This window comes from Dipodomys ordii, unplaced genomic scaffold (genome assembly GCF_000151885.1).
Source record: "Dipodomys ordii isolate 6190 unplaced genomic scaffold, Dord_2.0 Scaffold170, whole genome shotgun sequence".
Taxonomy (NCBI): domain Eukaryota; kingdom Metazoa; phylum Chordata; class Mammalia; order Rodentia; family Heteromyidae; genus Dipodomys; species Dipodomys ordii.
Genome location: NW_012267386.1, coordinates 840,083 through 856,145, shown reverse-complemented (window position 1 = coordinate 856,145; position 16,063 = coordinate 840,083). Strand labels below are relative to the sequence as shown.

The window sequence follows — 16,063 nt, the reverse complement described above, 5'->3', positions numbered from 1 at the left end:
GACCAAAAAAAAAAAAAAAAGCCAAGTGAAAGAGGTCCTGAGTTCAAGCTCCAGTACTGGCACCAAAAAAAGAAAAAGACAAAGAAATCTTACCCAAATTTTGGAGCACCTGATCTCTTTCCAGCTGAGTATCCCGAATTTTATGTTGCAGCATCATTAGTTTCTCTTCGTATTGCCTCTTCAGTGTCTGCAACCTTTTCTGGCTGTTTTCCAGTTCATCAATTAGCTTTTGTTTAATTGCAATTTCACAAGTGATATTTGCTAAGTCAGCTTGATAGTTGGCTATTTATAAGAGAAATAAGGAAAAAAACAAATGGGGGTAAGGCCAAAATGTCATTAATTCTACCTATCAAACAAGTGTGTAAAAGCATCATCTCTACTGGGTATTCACTTTGTACCTAGTGGGGAAATTCTCTGGATAAATGAGAATCTAAAAAGACAAACAAAGAAATGTTCCCATTGGTCAGGACAACAGATACTATTTGTACTAAAGAATGGAAATCACAGTATGCTTAAATCCTGTTAGGAAAGGAAGACCTCACTGGCTTCAGCACCTGAGTCTCCTTGAAGGGTTTATGTAGGTCAGTGGTCACAAAAGCTGCTTTCAATAAGGATGAAACAGAGAATGTTAAGGGACTTTCATTTAGGTTTTAAATAACTCCTCAAAATGACTTTCAGCCTTGCTACTGAGGGTTTTAAGTACCTTTTTCATCTGATTCAGAATCTGATTCATCAGAGCTTTCACCCCCTTCAATGTCATCCTCTTCCTCTTCCTCCTCCTCTTCCTCATCCTCATGATCACTCACTTCTTGACTCTCTTCCTGAAACGGAATTTGTGACAATTTGGCAAAGCAAACTGACTGCCTCAGTGAGAGAAATACTAGAGTAGAAAGCATAGTAGCATACCAAAAAAATAACTTTTAATTAGTTCAAACATTATGCCTAGATTTGAAGAGTATTATATAATAATTGTGTCTGTGTATGTATATATGTATGCTAATATTGGGACTTGAACTCAGGGCCTCTGACTGTTGTTTGGCTTTTTTTTTTTTTTTTTTTTTTTTTGTCGGTCATGGGACTTGAACTCTGGGCCTGGGCGCTGTCCCTCAGCTCTTCAGCTCAAGGCGAGCACTCTACCACTTGAGCTACAGCGCCACTTCCGGTTTTCTGGTGGTTTATTGGAGATAAGAGTCTCAGGGTCTCTCCTGCCCGGGCTGGCTTTGAACCGCGATCCTCAGATCTCAGCCTCCTGAGTAGCTAGGATTACAGGCGTGAGCCACCAGCGCCCGGCTGTTGTTTGGCTTTTTTGCTAAAGGCTGATGCTCAATCACTTGAGCTACACCTCTACTTTTTATTGGTTAACTGGAGATAAGTCTTACAGACTGGTCTATCTGGGCAGATTTTAGACCATGAGCCTCAAATCTCAGATTTCTGAGTAACTAGAATATCAATACCCAGCTTGGTAACTGTGTCATGAATGAGAGAGTATTTCATCTCTCATCGGATTCTATCTCTACACTCACAAGATGCTTACAGGATACATGTTATCTTATTAGCACATCTGTTATCCTAACTACTCAGGAGGCTGAGACCTGAGGATCCCAGTTCAAAGCCAGCCCAAGCAGGAAGAAGTTTATAAGACTTTTTATCTTCAATTAACCACCAAAAAGCCAGAAGTGGAGCTGTGGTTCAAGTAGTAGAGAACTAGCCTTCAGCAAAAAAGCTAAGGGACAAAGCCTAGGCTCTGAGTTCAAATCCTAGTACCAGCACACAGAAATATATATGTATCAGAGACTTATCAAGACTTTATAGTTTATGCTGCTGGAGAGAAGAAGTCCTCAAGGAAATAGTATTCTTCTACATGTAACTTAGTGCACTCATTAGCAACCAAGAACAAATGAATTTAGTGTCTAAAGTCCACAAGTTCATTCCACTACACTTACCACTTCAAACTCATTTTCTCTTTCTGAAATACCCTTTTCTTCTTTCTTCTCCTGGTCAGTGTCTGCATTATCATCTTTTCCAGACACACTAAAAATAAGTAAATGAAGGAAGGAAGATAAATGTACAGTGTTACAATGCAAAGGAAAATTGTTCACTTTATTTTTTTTACCAGATCTTCTTTAAAAATGTAAATCATTTATAAAAAAGAAACAAAGAAGTTGTAACTTGACTAAGAGAAATTATGCTGTCTAATGCTTCAGAGAAAAATACAAGTCACTACTCATTCAATAATATCATCATTTACAACAGTAAAAAAAAAGCTTATTTTCTAGAAATACTAAGTTAAGAACTGGTCACTCCAATAGCCAATTAACTACAATACAAGAAATGAAAAACATTTTAGTTTCACGCCTAAAACAAAAACTTTCATCAAATAAAGCTGTAAACTACATTTTTATTAATGTCTGAATAAATGTAAAGATTTGGAAGTAATTCTACCTAAAATGACTATAGACTGTGCCTCAGTGTTCAGCTATTTTCTGAGGCCATACATGTAGTATTGGCTTTTTTCTTGTTATGTTCTCACAGAGGAAGTGACCCATTCCACACCAAAACTGCCTGACATAATTCTCTGATAAAAGAGGAAATTCCAGGGTCTGCCACAGATTCACCACGTCTAATACCTATAGCCATAATTACATGCTAGCATCAGATCAGGTTTCTAGTTAAAATAATTCAGCCTTGATGGTCATGACAGGAAGGCAGTAGACCACACTAAATAAAGTTTTTGCCTATCCAAACTATTTGGAGACTTAGCAACCATAATCAACTATGCAGAGAGACTACACTTCTGTTCACTACACGTCAACATTCATCAAGTGTGAACACTCAACACATTTAGATGTTTCTGTGCTATCATAACATTTTTAAATCTTTAAGGATAAAAATAATACTCAAGTAAGGCAGTATTTTCCAAATAAAATTCCTCTAGAAAGAGTTATAAAACTTAATCAGAATTTCCTTTCCAAATTGAGAAGAAAGGTAGAGGCAAGATCACCAATAAATGCCATGACAAACATCAAGTACATTGTACTGGATTTCATTATATTAGAGAAAAATGAACTTGAAAAAACTAGGAACCCTTCAGAAAGACCCTCTAAGCCTAGAAGTGGGGGCTATACCTGTAATCCTACCTACTTAAGAGCTTAAGATCTGAGGAAAAGATCACAGTTTGAAGCCAGCCAGTCTCAGGAGAAGTCTATGAAACTCTTATCCCCAATTCACTACCAAAAATCCAGATGTGAAGCTGTAACTCGAAGAGTAGGAAGAGCACCAGCCTTGAGCAAAATAGCTAAGGGACAGCACCTAGGTACTGACTTCAAGCCTCAGTACCAGTGTGCACATGTGTGTGTGCATGTGCATGCACATGCACAAGCATGCACACACACATACACACACGCACACAAACACACCCATACAGCTAAGAATTTTTCTTGCCATACAATAAAACTAGCCAAACAGCTGTACTGGAGGCTTAGGCCCAAGGTTTAGGGCTAAAAAAGAAGAATTTACCAAAAGGGTATCTCCCTGTTCCTTCCCCTTCTTCCCCTGAGATTGCTACAGCATAGAATTTTCAGTGTTGGTTCCTTCATTACTTCAGATTCCATCTTTTATTTCCTTTTATTCACATATAGACAACACAACAAATTTATTCTGAACACTGGACTCAACACATCCTCCTGCACCCTACAATCACAACATCCACAATACCTTTCAGTTGTACATTAAGTATCACATAAATTGCCCAGGCTACTCTGTTTGTAGAAAAATCATCACTTATAGCTTTCCATGGTTCATTCACCTGTAGAAATCACTTGCAAGGCTTAAGCTTTTTAACAAGAAAATTGGTATTTATCATTATTGTACCTCAAATATTCAAGTTTTCCTTGATAATCTGAGGCAAATGGATGTTTAAAACATCCATCTAAGCAGCATTGGAAGATATTCAAATCTGTACTTTATCTAAAGTCAGAATTTTGGGAGCCAGAGGAATATTAGAAATTAATGCTTTCATTAGACAAATACAAAAGAAACTGTGGCCTGGGGAAGTTTATCTACTCAAGGGAACTAAAGCTACGTATCCTGATTCCTAGGACAGCCTTCCAGAATGAGTTTTCTAGAATTTTCTAGATACTTAAAATTCAGCTCGCAGACCTTAAAGTATCCCTAAGAATTTCTATACAAGCAAATTATCAGGTTCCAACTCAGACCTACTGAATTAGAGTTTTCATTTTTCCAGAATCCCCAGAGATATGGTTATGTACATCTGTGATTGGAAAGTGTTGTTCTAGAACACTCTGCTTTTGTTACCCTCCACTGATCACATAAAAACTGGAAGCAACCTCTACTTAATTTTATTTAAAGAACTTGTATATTTTAAGGTGGTCAAAATGCTTCCACTCACAACTTCAATGATGTATCTTAGTTTGACATTCCCAAATAGAAGAAATGTCACAATTGTCATGCTTAAGTTCAATCTGTAACAACTATATTATCCTAAACATATAATAATTAGATATATTCTAGTGTAATCTGCAGACATTAGGAATTATATTCCAGGCATAAGGTACTCTTGACAAGTTATAGATTTATAGAAATATATGTTCAGTAATGTTAGCAAACTCTATAATATAGAATATAATTATAGGATGTATATACTAAACTTATTAAAGATTTAAGCTATTTAAAGCCAGTCCTTTAAGACACAGGAAAAGTTTTCCAGTCCTTATTTTATGTAAGAGATGAATTTCTAAAGTAGTGCTTCTAAAATATTTACATATTTGTTTGAAACTATTTTCTTGATCAATTTTTTTCATTTTTTCTGAGGTTTGAACTCAGAGCCTGGGCTCTGTCCCTTGACTTTTTCACTCAATGCTTGCACTCTACTATTTGAGCCATACCTCTACTTCAGGTTTTGGTGGTTCACTGGAGATACGAGTCTCATGGTTTTTCCTGCCTAGGCTGGCTTTGAACCAAACTACGATCCTCAGATATCATCTTCCTAAGTAGCCAGGTTTATAGGCATGAGCCACCAGCCCTTGGCTTCTTAATCAATTTAGCTACCTAAGTTGGAGAACTGGTTTTAATATATGTATGTATGTATATATGTATATACATACATATATATACATATATATATGAAGAAGAGTTCTAATTAAAATACTACTTGATCTTTATTTGAATTGTCATAATTCTGAATCAATGACATGCAAGTGTTCATTATCTAGAGTTCAGAAATGTGCTTCTAAATATTTCTTAAATTTCAAATGGAAGAAAGGAGACTGTCATGATTTTGATGCTCACTTAAAATATATTTTAAAAGCAAAAATCACTTTACTAGTTAAACTTCAAGAATGCCTGGTAACTTGTGGGTAAGGACTGGACAGAAAAACTGGGAGAAAGGAAGGGAAGGGGTAACATTATCTAAAAGAAATGTACTCTTTAACTGACTTACATAACTAACTCCTCTGTACATCACTTTTATAATAACAATAAAAAGAAAAAGATTAAATTTTAAAAAAAGGATGCTTGGTAAATTGTATCTAAAGTAAGGCCACAGTTTCCTTTTGCTTTGTTGCTGTTTTAATGTTGCTTTCCAGATAGGATTGCACCAGATAAAGAGAATAGAGAAGCCCATCTGTAGTTAGTATAAATTCCCACCTAAATTAATAATTCCCATTCTGCTCACAAGTTTCTGAAAGATACAGAATTAGTGATTTTTTTAAATAAATCAAATAGCAAGAGTTTGTTTGGTCATTGTTATATTTTGGTCATTGTTATACTATCATATTTTGGTCATTGTTATACTATCACTATGGTAGATCACTCTGAAACAAAATGAAAATACTTGAAATTAATTCAAGGAGTTAGTAAGGGTTTTTATATTTAACTTAGAAAGTACTTTTTAAAATGTTGGTATTTTGTTATTTTGATAAAAAAAATCATCATTTTTATGAGTATACAAGCTAATCTAGAGTGATGCAATCTATAATTCTGTAACACATTCTTGTACAGGGTAACTAAATATTTCAATGACATTTTAATTTTTAAAAAAAACCTGGGAAATATTCCAACCTTCTTTCTTCTCGATTGCTTTCCTCAAGTTTCTGTAGCCTTCAAAATCACGAGGCACAGTATTGGAAGGCCAAGCCAATGAAGGACAAAACCAGACAGTAAAAAGCGAAAGTGGTAAGAAGGTAAAAATGATACATGAGCTTGCAGACTTTAAAATAAATTGTAAAAGATATCATCAAAGGACAATAAGCAGTAAAAAGGCAGTACATTTTGCATGAATAAAAAGTAAGCAGAAAATCAGGTAGTATTATATCTGAGAAGAGTACATAGACTACCCAAGGAAATGATTTAATAGTAAAGTATATTTATATAAGTTGAGAAGCAGTAAGTATGTTTGGATGCCACGTTTTGGGGTTTTTTTTTTTTAGTCTGAAGTAGATCAATTCTCTTAATTTTTCCCCAGAAAGAAAGCTTGTTTTTAACAATATACTCTTCCTTTTAAATCTTTACCAAAGACTTTTTATGGCATCATTCAAAGGATTATACAAAGTAATGCCTTTATACCATCATATGAAAATATTCATACTACATACATTCTACTTACTACTTTTTAAAAACTTGTTTTTGGTTTAATATACTACATGTGAACATCACTAATTCTTAGCAAAAAAATAAGTCCTATATCAAAATAATACACGAAATGATATTACAGGCAAATGAATATGGGTGTTATGCTAACAGTGAAAAATATAATTTATAAACTGAAAAATAATATCTAATAGTATCAATTAACAAGTTTACTATGCTAATTATTATGTAGAAACTATTAAAAGGCCCTAAGTAAGGCAAACATGGAAATAAAATAGGACATGTAGTACTTTCCATTAGTAAGACTGTTTTTAGCATGAACACTAAAGAAAAATAATCTGCCAGCAGAGGCTTGTTAATAGAATTTATAGAAGACACAATCTTGGAGTATCTTTACTAAGCGGATTGAACTGTATACCAACATTTGTCATGTTGACCAAAAATAGATGAGCTAAACTCTTTAAACAGATAGCAATATGCCCAGAATTCCATTTTTGCCTGAAATTACAAAAATGCTTTTTTGAATCATCAATTTTAAAAAACGAAGAGATGGAGCCTGAGGTATAAATTATTTCATTAAGCCAGTTTTCTCATTTTAAGTGCGTGTGTGCGTGTGTGTGTGTGTGTGTGTGTGTGTATTTGTGTGTCTATCTGTCTGTCTGTCTGTTCCCAGTACTGAGGCTTAAACTCAGGGCCTTTTATTTTTGCTTAGCTTTTTCCCTCAAGGTTGAGGCTCTACCAATTGAGGTAAACCTCCACTTCTGGCTCTTGCTGGTTAGAGATAAAAGTCTCATGGACTTGTCTGCCTTTGCTGGCTTCAAACCAGGATCCTCAAATCTCAGCCTCCTGAGTAACCAGAATTACAGGTATAAACTACAGCACTTAACTTTCATTTTAATTTTTTAATATATGCTTTTATGTGACTTGTAGTCTGTGATTGGTCTTCCTAGTCAATTTATATACTGCAGTTATGACACTAGTAATCTTTCTGATTTAAAAAAATGGCTATATACTGATACTGGCCTGGGATGACATGGTTGAGTATTGTGACTAGAAACAGGAAGGTCAAACCAATATTTAAAGAATCTGGGCTACTAAAGTTTCAGCTCAACACTACTAAATACAAATACACTGCAGTCTGAAGGATAAGTGAAGTTGTTGGGGGGTTTTGTTTGTTTGTTTTGTGTTGGTTTGTTTTTTGTTTTTAACATTACAGGTCAAGGCTAGATATTCAAAAGTATTAAATATATGAATGGCAAATTTCTATATCTATATGTGCAAAAAAAAGCAAAAAATAAATTTAAGTCTATTCTAGGCTTATATTGGTGATAATGAGCTAAAAAGGACTCAAAGAATCTGACTCCCTGGGGACTTTTCTATTTCTAGTGTAGAGAATGTTTGTGTGTTTTACACAAGACATCTATATTAAAATGTAGGGTTCACATGAGCCAATAAGCAGGTCAAAGTTTAAGTGCTTTCCCAGAATCCTGAAATCGACACTCCCCTTCACCCTAGTCAAAGCTTAGGAGACAGCATGAGAGGAGGTCTGCTTCCTTGCCAGTACCTTCCATGGCCTCTCCTTCTTAAGGTAATTAGTGGTCAGTGTGAGGTGAGAACTTCTCCCTAGGCATAGAAAAACTACATATCTAATCACACTGAGGCACCTGCACACTGGAACTCCTCACATCCTTAGCCTGACCTCTGCCCAATAAATGCCTACTGCAGTGGCATATATAATACATATCTTATACTTAGAACCCTGGGGTGGCAGCTTTACTCGTATACAGATTCCTTCCAAAACTCAGCAAAGTCATGACCCCTCCTTTCCCTAAGATCGGCTCACTCTCATAACCATGCAGTTCTCCTACACTGTCCAACCCTGGAAAGCTGACATGTCCTTAACCACATGTTTGCTTTTGAGCCATCTAGTTCCACTGCTGTTTCCTTGGTGTTCCAAGTCCCACCACCCACCATTCTCTCTCTTTGCTTGATTTGCAACGTTTAAATATAATAAATAATAATAAATGCTTTCCCAATTGCTTTTTTAAAAATATTGCAATAATTAGTTCAAAAAGACAATGGAGTTGGGTGCTGGTGGCCCATTTCTGTAATTAAAAGTACTCAGGAGGTTGAGCTGAGGATCACAGTTCAGAGCCATCCCAGGCAGAAAAGCCCATGAGACTCTTATCTCCAGTTAACTACCAAAGGGTCAGAAGTGAAGCTGTGGCTCAAGTAGTATAGCAAAAAAGAAGCTCAGGGACAGCACCCAGGCCCTGAGTTCATGCCCCAGGATAAGACTTATTCCCCTCAAACCCCCCGCCCAAGAAAAAGAGAAAGAGGAAAAGGAAGAAGAGAAGGGGAAAGAAGAGTAGGAGGGGAAAAGGTAGGAGGGGGAGGGGAGGAGGAGGAGGAGAGGAAGGAGAAGGAGGAGGAGAGGAAGGAGGAGGAAGAGGAGGAGGAGGAGGAGGAAGAGGTGGTGGAGGAGGAAGAGGTGGAAGACAATGACAATGACAGTGGAGGAACAGAGAATCTAATCAGCCCCTCTCTGTATCTTATAGGAATTCAGTTTTTTAAAATAGGAATTTATATTATACATAGAAAAAGACTTATTGGGTTCTAAATGTAATGAATGAAATACTTTACTAAACTGAGTATTTTACTGTTTTTTTCATCTCAAACACTACATACCATGTGGCAAGACAAATTTCATCAAATTCTCTGAATTTATATGTAAAATCATACGAATTCAGAGATGGCTCTCAAGGTTTTTTATAGTTGTATAGTGTTCACAGTGCACAAGATAAATTTTTAGGTTCACAAATCATATCGTGTCAATGTTACAAAAATGCAACAGAGCTTTGTGAAAATGCCTTATAAAGCATTTTTAAATAAAGTACTTTATATAACTTAGGAAATAGAGTCTTTTCTCTTAATCTTTCTTTTTCTAAGAGTTTTTTTTTAGTTTTGGAAATTGATTTTTTAGTATTGGAAATTGAATGCAGAGACTCATAGTGCTTTATCCATTGAGCCATAACCCCAGCTCTTTTGATTGTGTTTTATGAAATAAGGTCTTACTTACAAGCTGGTCTTGATTCTGCCTTTCACACTAAGTACCTAGAATTACAGTTATGCAACATCATGACCAGCCCTAACCTTTCTCTTCTTTTCTAGTTTATTCTTTTGTAAATAAATATTTTCTCTCCAAATATATCTCTGCTAGCAACTAACATTTTCCTGACTTATTTCTTAATATTTAAATCCAGGTACTTTGTAAGTTATTATTATTAAAATTTACTATGACCTGTATCATAAAAATTATTACATCTATGAAACCTGTTAAGTTATACTCACAAATGTTTAATTTGAAATAACTGCTGTTTAATTTCAATTGTTTCCTTTATGATATAAACAGGGACAAAAATATTAATAATAAAATATTTCTCCATCTGAACCATTTATCATGTGACATTATCATAAAAATAATCTGAACCAGAGGTATTAAGTCTGGGTATCTAGCATTACTAAAAAATTATCATAAACCTTTTTATTGTGATCTGTCTGGTTTTCATTATTTTAGATTCAACAAGTGCTTAAAACAATGTCTCTAAATTGAACTTAAAAGGAAAGGGCATACTCAGCTCATGACTTTGAAAAGTATACCCTTGCTTATACTTATTTGTTATTCAAAAACACAAATCACTTTGGCCTTAAGAACAAGTCATATCACGTGACATTATAACCACCCACAGAATTGGTTTTTACAAATAATAAGTCACATACAAAAGTGTCCTGTTCATTCCAGCAAAATGTTGGGTAACACTAGTTTCAATAATCCTATGATCATTAATTAGTTCAGTTTTAATTGCCTTCCATAAGGGGAGAGCTAGTGATTACACATGTACTAATGCTGTTTAATCAGTCATCCATGAAAAGTATCCACTGAAATACTAATATCTCAAAAAAGCAGTGCCTAGCCATAAATTCCTGGTTTATAGTTATGCGGAACTCATTGTTTCAATTACTTTAATCAAAGCAGAGTTAAATCTCAGGAGTTTAAACTTTCAATAATATTTTGATCAACTGACTATTCAAGGAAGAATTGTGTAGTTTCCTAAGTCAAATTCTAAATAAACTAAGAAAACAGTATGTGCCAGGTGCCCCTGGCTCATACCTGTAATCCTAGCTACTCAAGCGGCTGACACCTGAGGATCAAGGTTCAAAGCCAACCTGAGCAGACAAATCCAAGAAACTCTTATATCTAACTAACTAGCAAAAAGCCAGGAGTGGAGTTGTGACTCAAGGGATAGAGAACCAGTCTTGAGTAAAACAACTAAGCAAGGGTACAAAGTCCTGAGGTTCAAGCCCAAGGAAAGGGAAGGGGAAATAAAGGAAGAGGAAGGGGAAGGGGAAAGGAAAAAGAAAGGAAAGGCAAAAAGAGAACAATAAAGGAAGAAAAAGGGAAGGGGAAGGAAGGAAGGAAGAAAGAGGAGAAGGGAAAGGGAGGGGAGGGGAAGAGGAGAGGAGAAGGGAGAAAAGAGAAATCACTACGTAGACTAAAAATGAACAGTTCTACAAAGCTTCTCCTTGTAACAACACGTGACTAGTCATATGCATCAGCCCTCTTTTGAATATGTAGCCAGAAATACTTCAACTCAATTTGATTTTCATGTTTAAAACATATTCTCAACAAATTACTTGACTGCATTATAGAATCAATATGTAAAGAACATGTGAAGAGTTTTTTAACAGTTAACCAGGCACACATTACAAGTGGTCAAAATTATATTTTCCTTCCTCTCCTTCTGACCAGTTGATTTCAAAGGGAGATGTTATCATGGGCCCAAAGAAGAGAAAAACCTAATGCAGTGGTAAAAAGCTGAGCTACTCCATGTAGGAAGATTCAGGAAGCCAGAAAAAGCATGAGTAACTTTTATGTATTGTACTTTGAAGCCCTAAAGGAAATACTCCAGAGATGAGAAACAACATTTTGATGGATTAGTTTAGCCTTTAGGTAAACTAATCTAGACAGAATTAGAATGTCTGTGAGACTGCTTAATGATATTAGGAAAACAAGGGGAAAATAAGTGAAAACATTGAGCTGTAATGTTACATAGCAAGCTTTGTGGAAAAGCAAGATGAATGGAATGCAAAAGCAGCTATCTGAAGAAATAATACAATAATTTCAAATATTGATCTTTATCTTGGCATAGTCTAAATAAAACTTATGACAGCTAAGCTTACTTACCTATAACTGGAGATAAACCCTTAAAAGTATCATTGTAAATGTAAACTCACTTAAATGATTTCTTTCATATATTCATCTCCTTATGACATTATGCATACTCATAATTACAAATCAAAATATCCTTGAAAAGAAAAAGAGAACTTCGGGTAACAGTAATTTTATAAGGCTACCTTTTTTTCTTCTTCTTTTCTTTCCTCTTCAGCTTCTCTAAATCTTTCTTAGCTAAGTCAATAATCTCAATAGTTTCTTTGTCTGAAGACAGAATAGTTGGAGAGAAAGGCGTGGAGCCACTGAAATAGGGTGATCTTGAAGTGGCTCTTGTCAAATTCTTTCGAAGGTTCTCATTCACAGCTTCACTTTCTAGCAACTTTGCCCTAAAGAATAAAAATATATGTTAAGTAGAGATCATTTTTATGACAGGATAACATATATAACATAAGTTTACTATCCTATTCATTTCTAAATGTACAGGTTTCTAACATTAACCATGTTGATACAATTGTACAACCATCCACCCCCATGGCCAGAATGTTTTCATTGTCCCAAACTGAAACTCTGTATCCATTAACTAATTTACCCTTTTCCCCTCTCATCCTTCCTTTTTTTGTTTGTTTTTGTTGGACTTTTGTTTGTCTGTTTAGGTGCCAGTCCTGGGGCTAGAATTCAGGACTTGGCCACTGTCCCTGAGATATTCTGCTCTACCATTTGAGTCATAACTCCACTTCCAGCTTTGTGGTGTAAACGGGAGATAAAAAGTCTCATGTGAGCTGGTTTCAAACTAAGATGCTCAGATCTCAGCCTCCTGAGTAGCTAGGATTACAGGCCTGAGACACTGGCACCTGGCCACTATCATATCTTCTGCATCTTTTTGTTTCTTTTCTTCCATTTTTTTTAATGTGGGTACTAGGACTAGAACTCAGGGTCACCTGCTCTTGCTTAGCTTTCCACTCAAAGTTGGCAATCTATCACTTGAGCCAGCTCTACTTTCAGCTTTTTGCTGTCTAACTAGAGATTAGAGTCTCACAGACTTGTCTGGCTGGCTGCCTTGGAACTGTAATCCACAGATCTTAGCCTCCGGATTAGCTATGAGTACATAGGTGAGCTACTGGCACCCAACTACCCTCTTTCTGTTTCTATGAACATCACTGTTCTAGGAATAGGGAACATTATATAAATAGGTTGTTTTGTGTACTAAAAGCTTGTGTATGTGTGTATGTGCACACACACATGCTAATAGTGGTACCTAAACTCAGGCCTGGACATTATCCTTAGTTTTTGCACTCAAGGATGGTGCTCTACTACTTCCATCATTGTTCCACTTTCAGCTCTAAAAGGTGTGTGCCTGTGCGCGCACGCTTGCGTGCGTGCGTGTGTGTGTGTGTGTGTGTGTGTGTGTGCATGCGTGCATGAGAGAGAGAGAGAGAGAGAGAGCTTATCCTAGTCATGGGGTTTGAATTCAGGGTCTGGGCATGGTCCCTGAGTTTTTTTGGTTTTTTGTTGGTTGGTTTTGTTTTGTTTTGCTCAGAGCTAGTGCATTACCATTGGAGCCACAGCTCCAATTCCGGCTTTTTCTGGGTGTGATTAATTTGAGATAAGAGTCTCACAGACTTTCCTGCCTGGGCTGGTTTCAAAGTGCAATCCTCAGATCTCAGCCTCTTGAGTAGCTAGATTACAGGTATGAGCCATAAGCACCCAACTTCCAAAAGCTTTTTCTTTTTTCGTACTGATACCTGAAGCATGAATTCAGGGCCTGGGTAGTGTCCCTGAGCTGTTATGTTCAAAAGTGTTTTATGACTTGAGCCAAGGCTCCACTTTAGACTTTTTTGTAGTTTATTGGAGATAAGAATCTCACAGACTTTCCTGCCCAAGCTGGCTTCTAAGCTCAATCGTCAAGTCTCAGCCTCCTTTGTATTTTAGATTTCAAGCATGAGCCATTGACACCAGGCCTAAAAGCTCTTTTAAATGCATTCCAACTTTGTTTCAAAGGTAAGAATTTTCATAAATATGTTCACAAACTTTAAGATTTAGAACATTTTAAAATATTCTGATTGAATAGTTATAAATCTGAAATCATATTCTTAAGTGATGAAGAAAACCCAGAATCTTCAATGCCAATGGTAATGAGATTACTTCAGTTCTAACCAGTGGCAAGCAGCCATCCATGGTTTGTAAGCCCATTGTTTAAACTTAAAATACAAAAGCAGCATGGTGCCCTCAGTTTCCAGTTACTTATTCATTTCATGATAATAGCATTTTTGAAACTCTGCAGGCAATCCTTCATCAAAATTGCCCCTAACTGACAGACATCTGGCTCCTAAACATGGCATGGGAAATACGAGATCTCCAAGGAAACTTGAGTTTGGTCATTGAAAGCATTCTTTTGTTTCCTCATGTAGACCTAATCATGACAAGACAGTAAGGTATGTATTGTCAACAATATGTGAAAACACAGAACAATAAGGTATTAAAAGTCTAGACTTGACAATAAAAGGAATACTGAAAACTTCTATTTGATTTAAACCATTAAGAACACAATGGTCCATTTCAAATGGAATCAATTGCCAAGGTTCATTTGGTATGTGGGTGAGTGAGACAAGGCTCTTAGGAGAGACAACTATGGATCTCTGTCCTAATACTGTACTACTTGTGCTTCTTCCATGTATTCAAATATCTCAGAGGAAAATGCTAGGTTCTTTGCAACGCTGCATAGACAAGCTCTGTGTTTTTCAATGTCTACCAAAACTATCCCTAACATTGGAAACCAACTAGAGACAGAGTATGAATAATTCAGTGAATATACATAAATGTATACATATATACATAAATCAGTAAATATGTATGTGTGTATATATATAATACGCATCAGTGTGTGTATGTATGTGTGTATGAACAACAATTGCACTATTTTTACATTATTGAATAGGTCTGGGAGTGTTGCTTAGGGGCCAAACGCATTCTTAAGCCTGTGCAAGATCCTGGGTTCAATCCATAGCACCAAACATAAAATAAATAAACAGTTAAATAACTGTGTATGGAATTCTGGGTTTATTAAATGGCTTCAAACTTGTTTTAAAGAAAATTGATGAAAATAAATAAATAAATAAATCTAAATATAATACTCCTTTGGGGGAAGAAAGGATAGTCCCAGAGTTTGAACTCACGACCTCATAGTTAGTAGGCAAGTACACTATCACTTGAGCCACTCTCCCATCCCTATTTTGCTTTAGTTATTTTCTGATTGAGTGTTGAGGTTTTGCAGGGATTGGCCTTGGATACTTATCTTCCTACCTCTCTTCCTGCCTATCACTTCTATGTAACTGGGATTACAGGTGCATGCAATCATACACCAACCTATGAATATACTATCATCATTTTTTTTAATCCAGAAAGCAACCTAAGTATAAAAACTTAGGTTAACTATAAAAACCCAAAGTCAAGATTCATCATAACCAAAAACGGCCAACAAAATAATATGCTTTTCTAAATTTCCAGTATAGCACAACACTTAGATACACAATAAGAATGCTATAAACAAATAAAACTAAAATAAATAGCTAAAATAACGGTCAGCATTTTGTTGTTTTTGTTGTTATTCTGGTCCTAGAATTCAAACTAAGGGCCTGTGCACTATCTCTTAGCTTTTTCACTCAAGAGTGATGCTCCATCAGTTGAGCATAGATCACTTCTGGCTTTTTTCTGGTTAACGAGATAAGAATCTCATACTATGGAAGAAAGAAAGCCTCTTCAATAAATGGTACTGGCAAAATTGGTTAACTACTTGTAGAAAACTAAAACTAGATCCTTATACATCACCCTGCACCAGAATCAACTCCAAATGGATCAAAGACCTCAAAGTCAAAGCGGACACTCTGAAAACATTACAGGAAGGAACAGGAGAAACCCTAGGGCTCCTTGGTACAGGCCAAATTTTCTTAATAGAGACCCAGAAGCACAACAAATCAAAGAAAGGTTGGACAAATGGGAGTGCATGAAACTGCAGAACTTCTGTATGGCAAAGGACATAGCTAGCAAGATCAATAGAAAGCCCACGGATTAGGAGAAGATCTTCACTACCCTTACAATGGACAAGGGTCTCATATCTAAAATACACTTAGAACTCAAAAAATTAAATCTCCCAACAACAAATCTTCAAAGAAACAACTGCCCGAATAATAAGTGGGCTAAAGACTTAAAGAGAAACTTCTCTGAAGA

The 16,063-nt window shown here is 36.0% G+C and overlaps 1 protein-coding gene across 1 annotated transcript in view; it reads right to left on the bottom strand.

Moving 5' to 3' along the window:
* The window catches only part of Kif21a (kinesin family member 21A), a 144,727-nt gene that overhangs the window by 38,616 nt on the left and 90,048 nt on the right, over positions 1 to 16,063 (bottom strand). Inside the window, exons 11-14 of the mRNA XM_013033483.1 lie at positions 12,022 to 12,225; positions 1,944 to 2,031; positions 704 to 821; positions 94 to 282 (exon numbers count right to left, since the gene is read on the bottom strand). Of these exons, the coding sequence (XP_012888937.1) occupies positions 94 to 282; positions 704 to 821; positions 1,944 to 2,031; positions 12,022 to 12,225 (599 nt within the window). The remainder of the gene's footprint in view (positions 1 to 93; positions 283 to 703; positions 822 to 1,943; positions 2,032 to 12,021; positions 12,226 to 16,063) is intronic.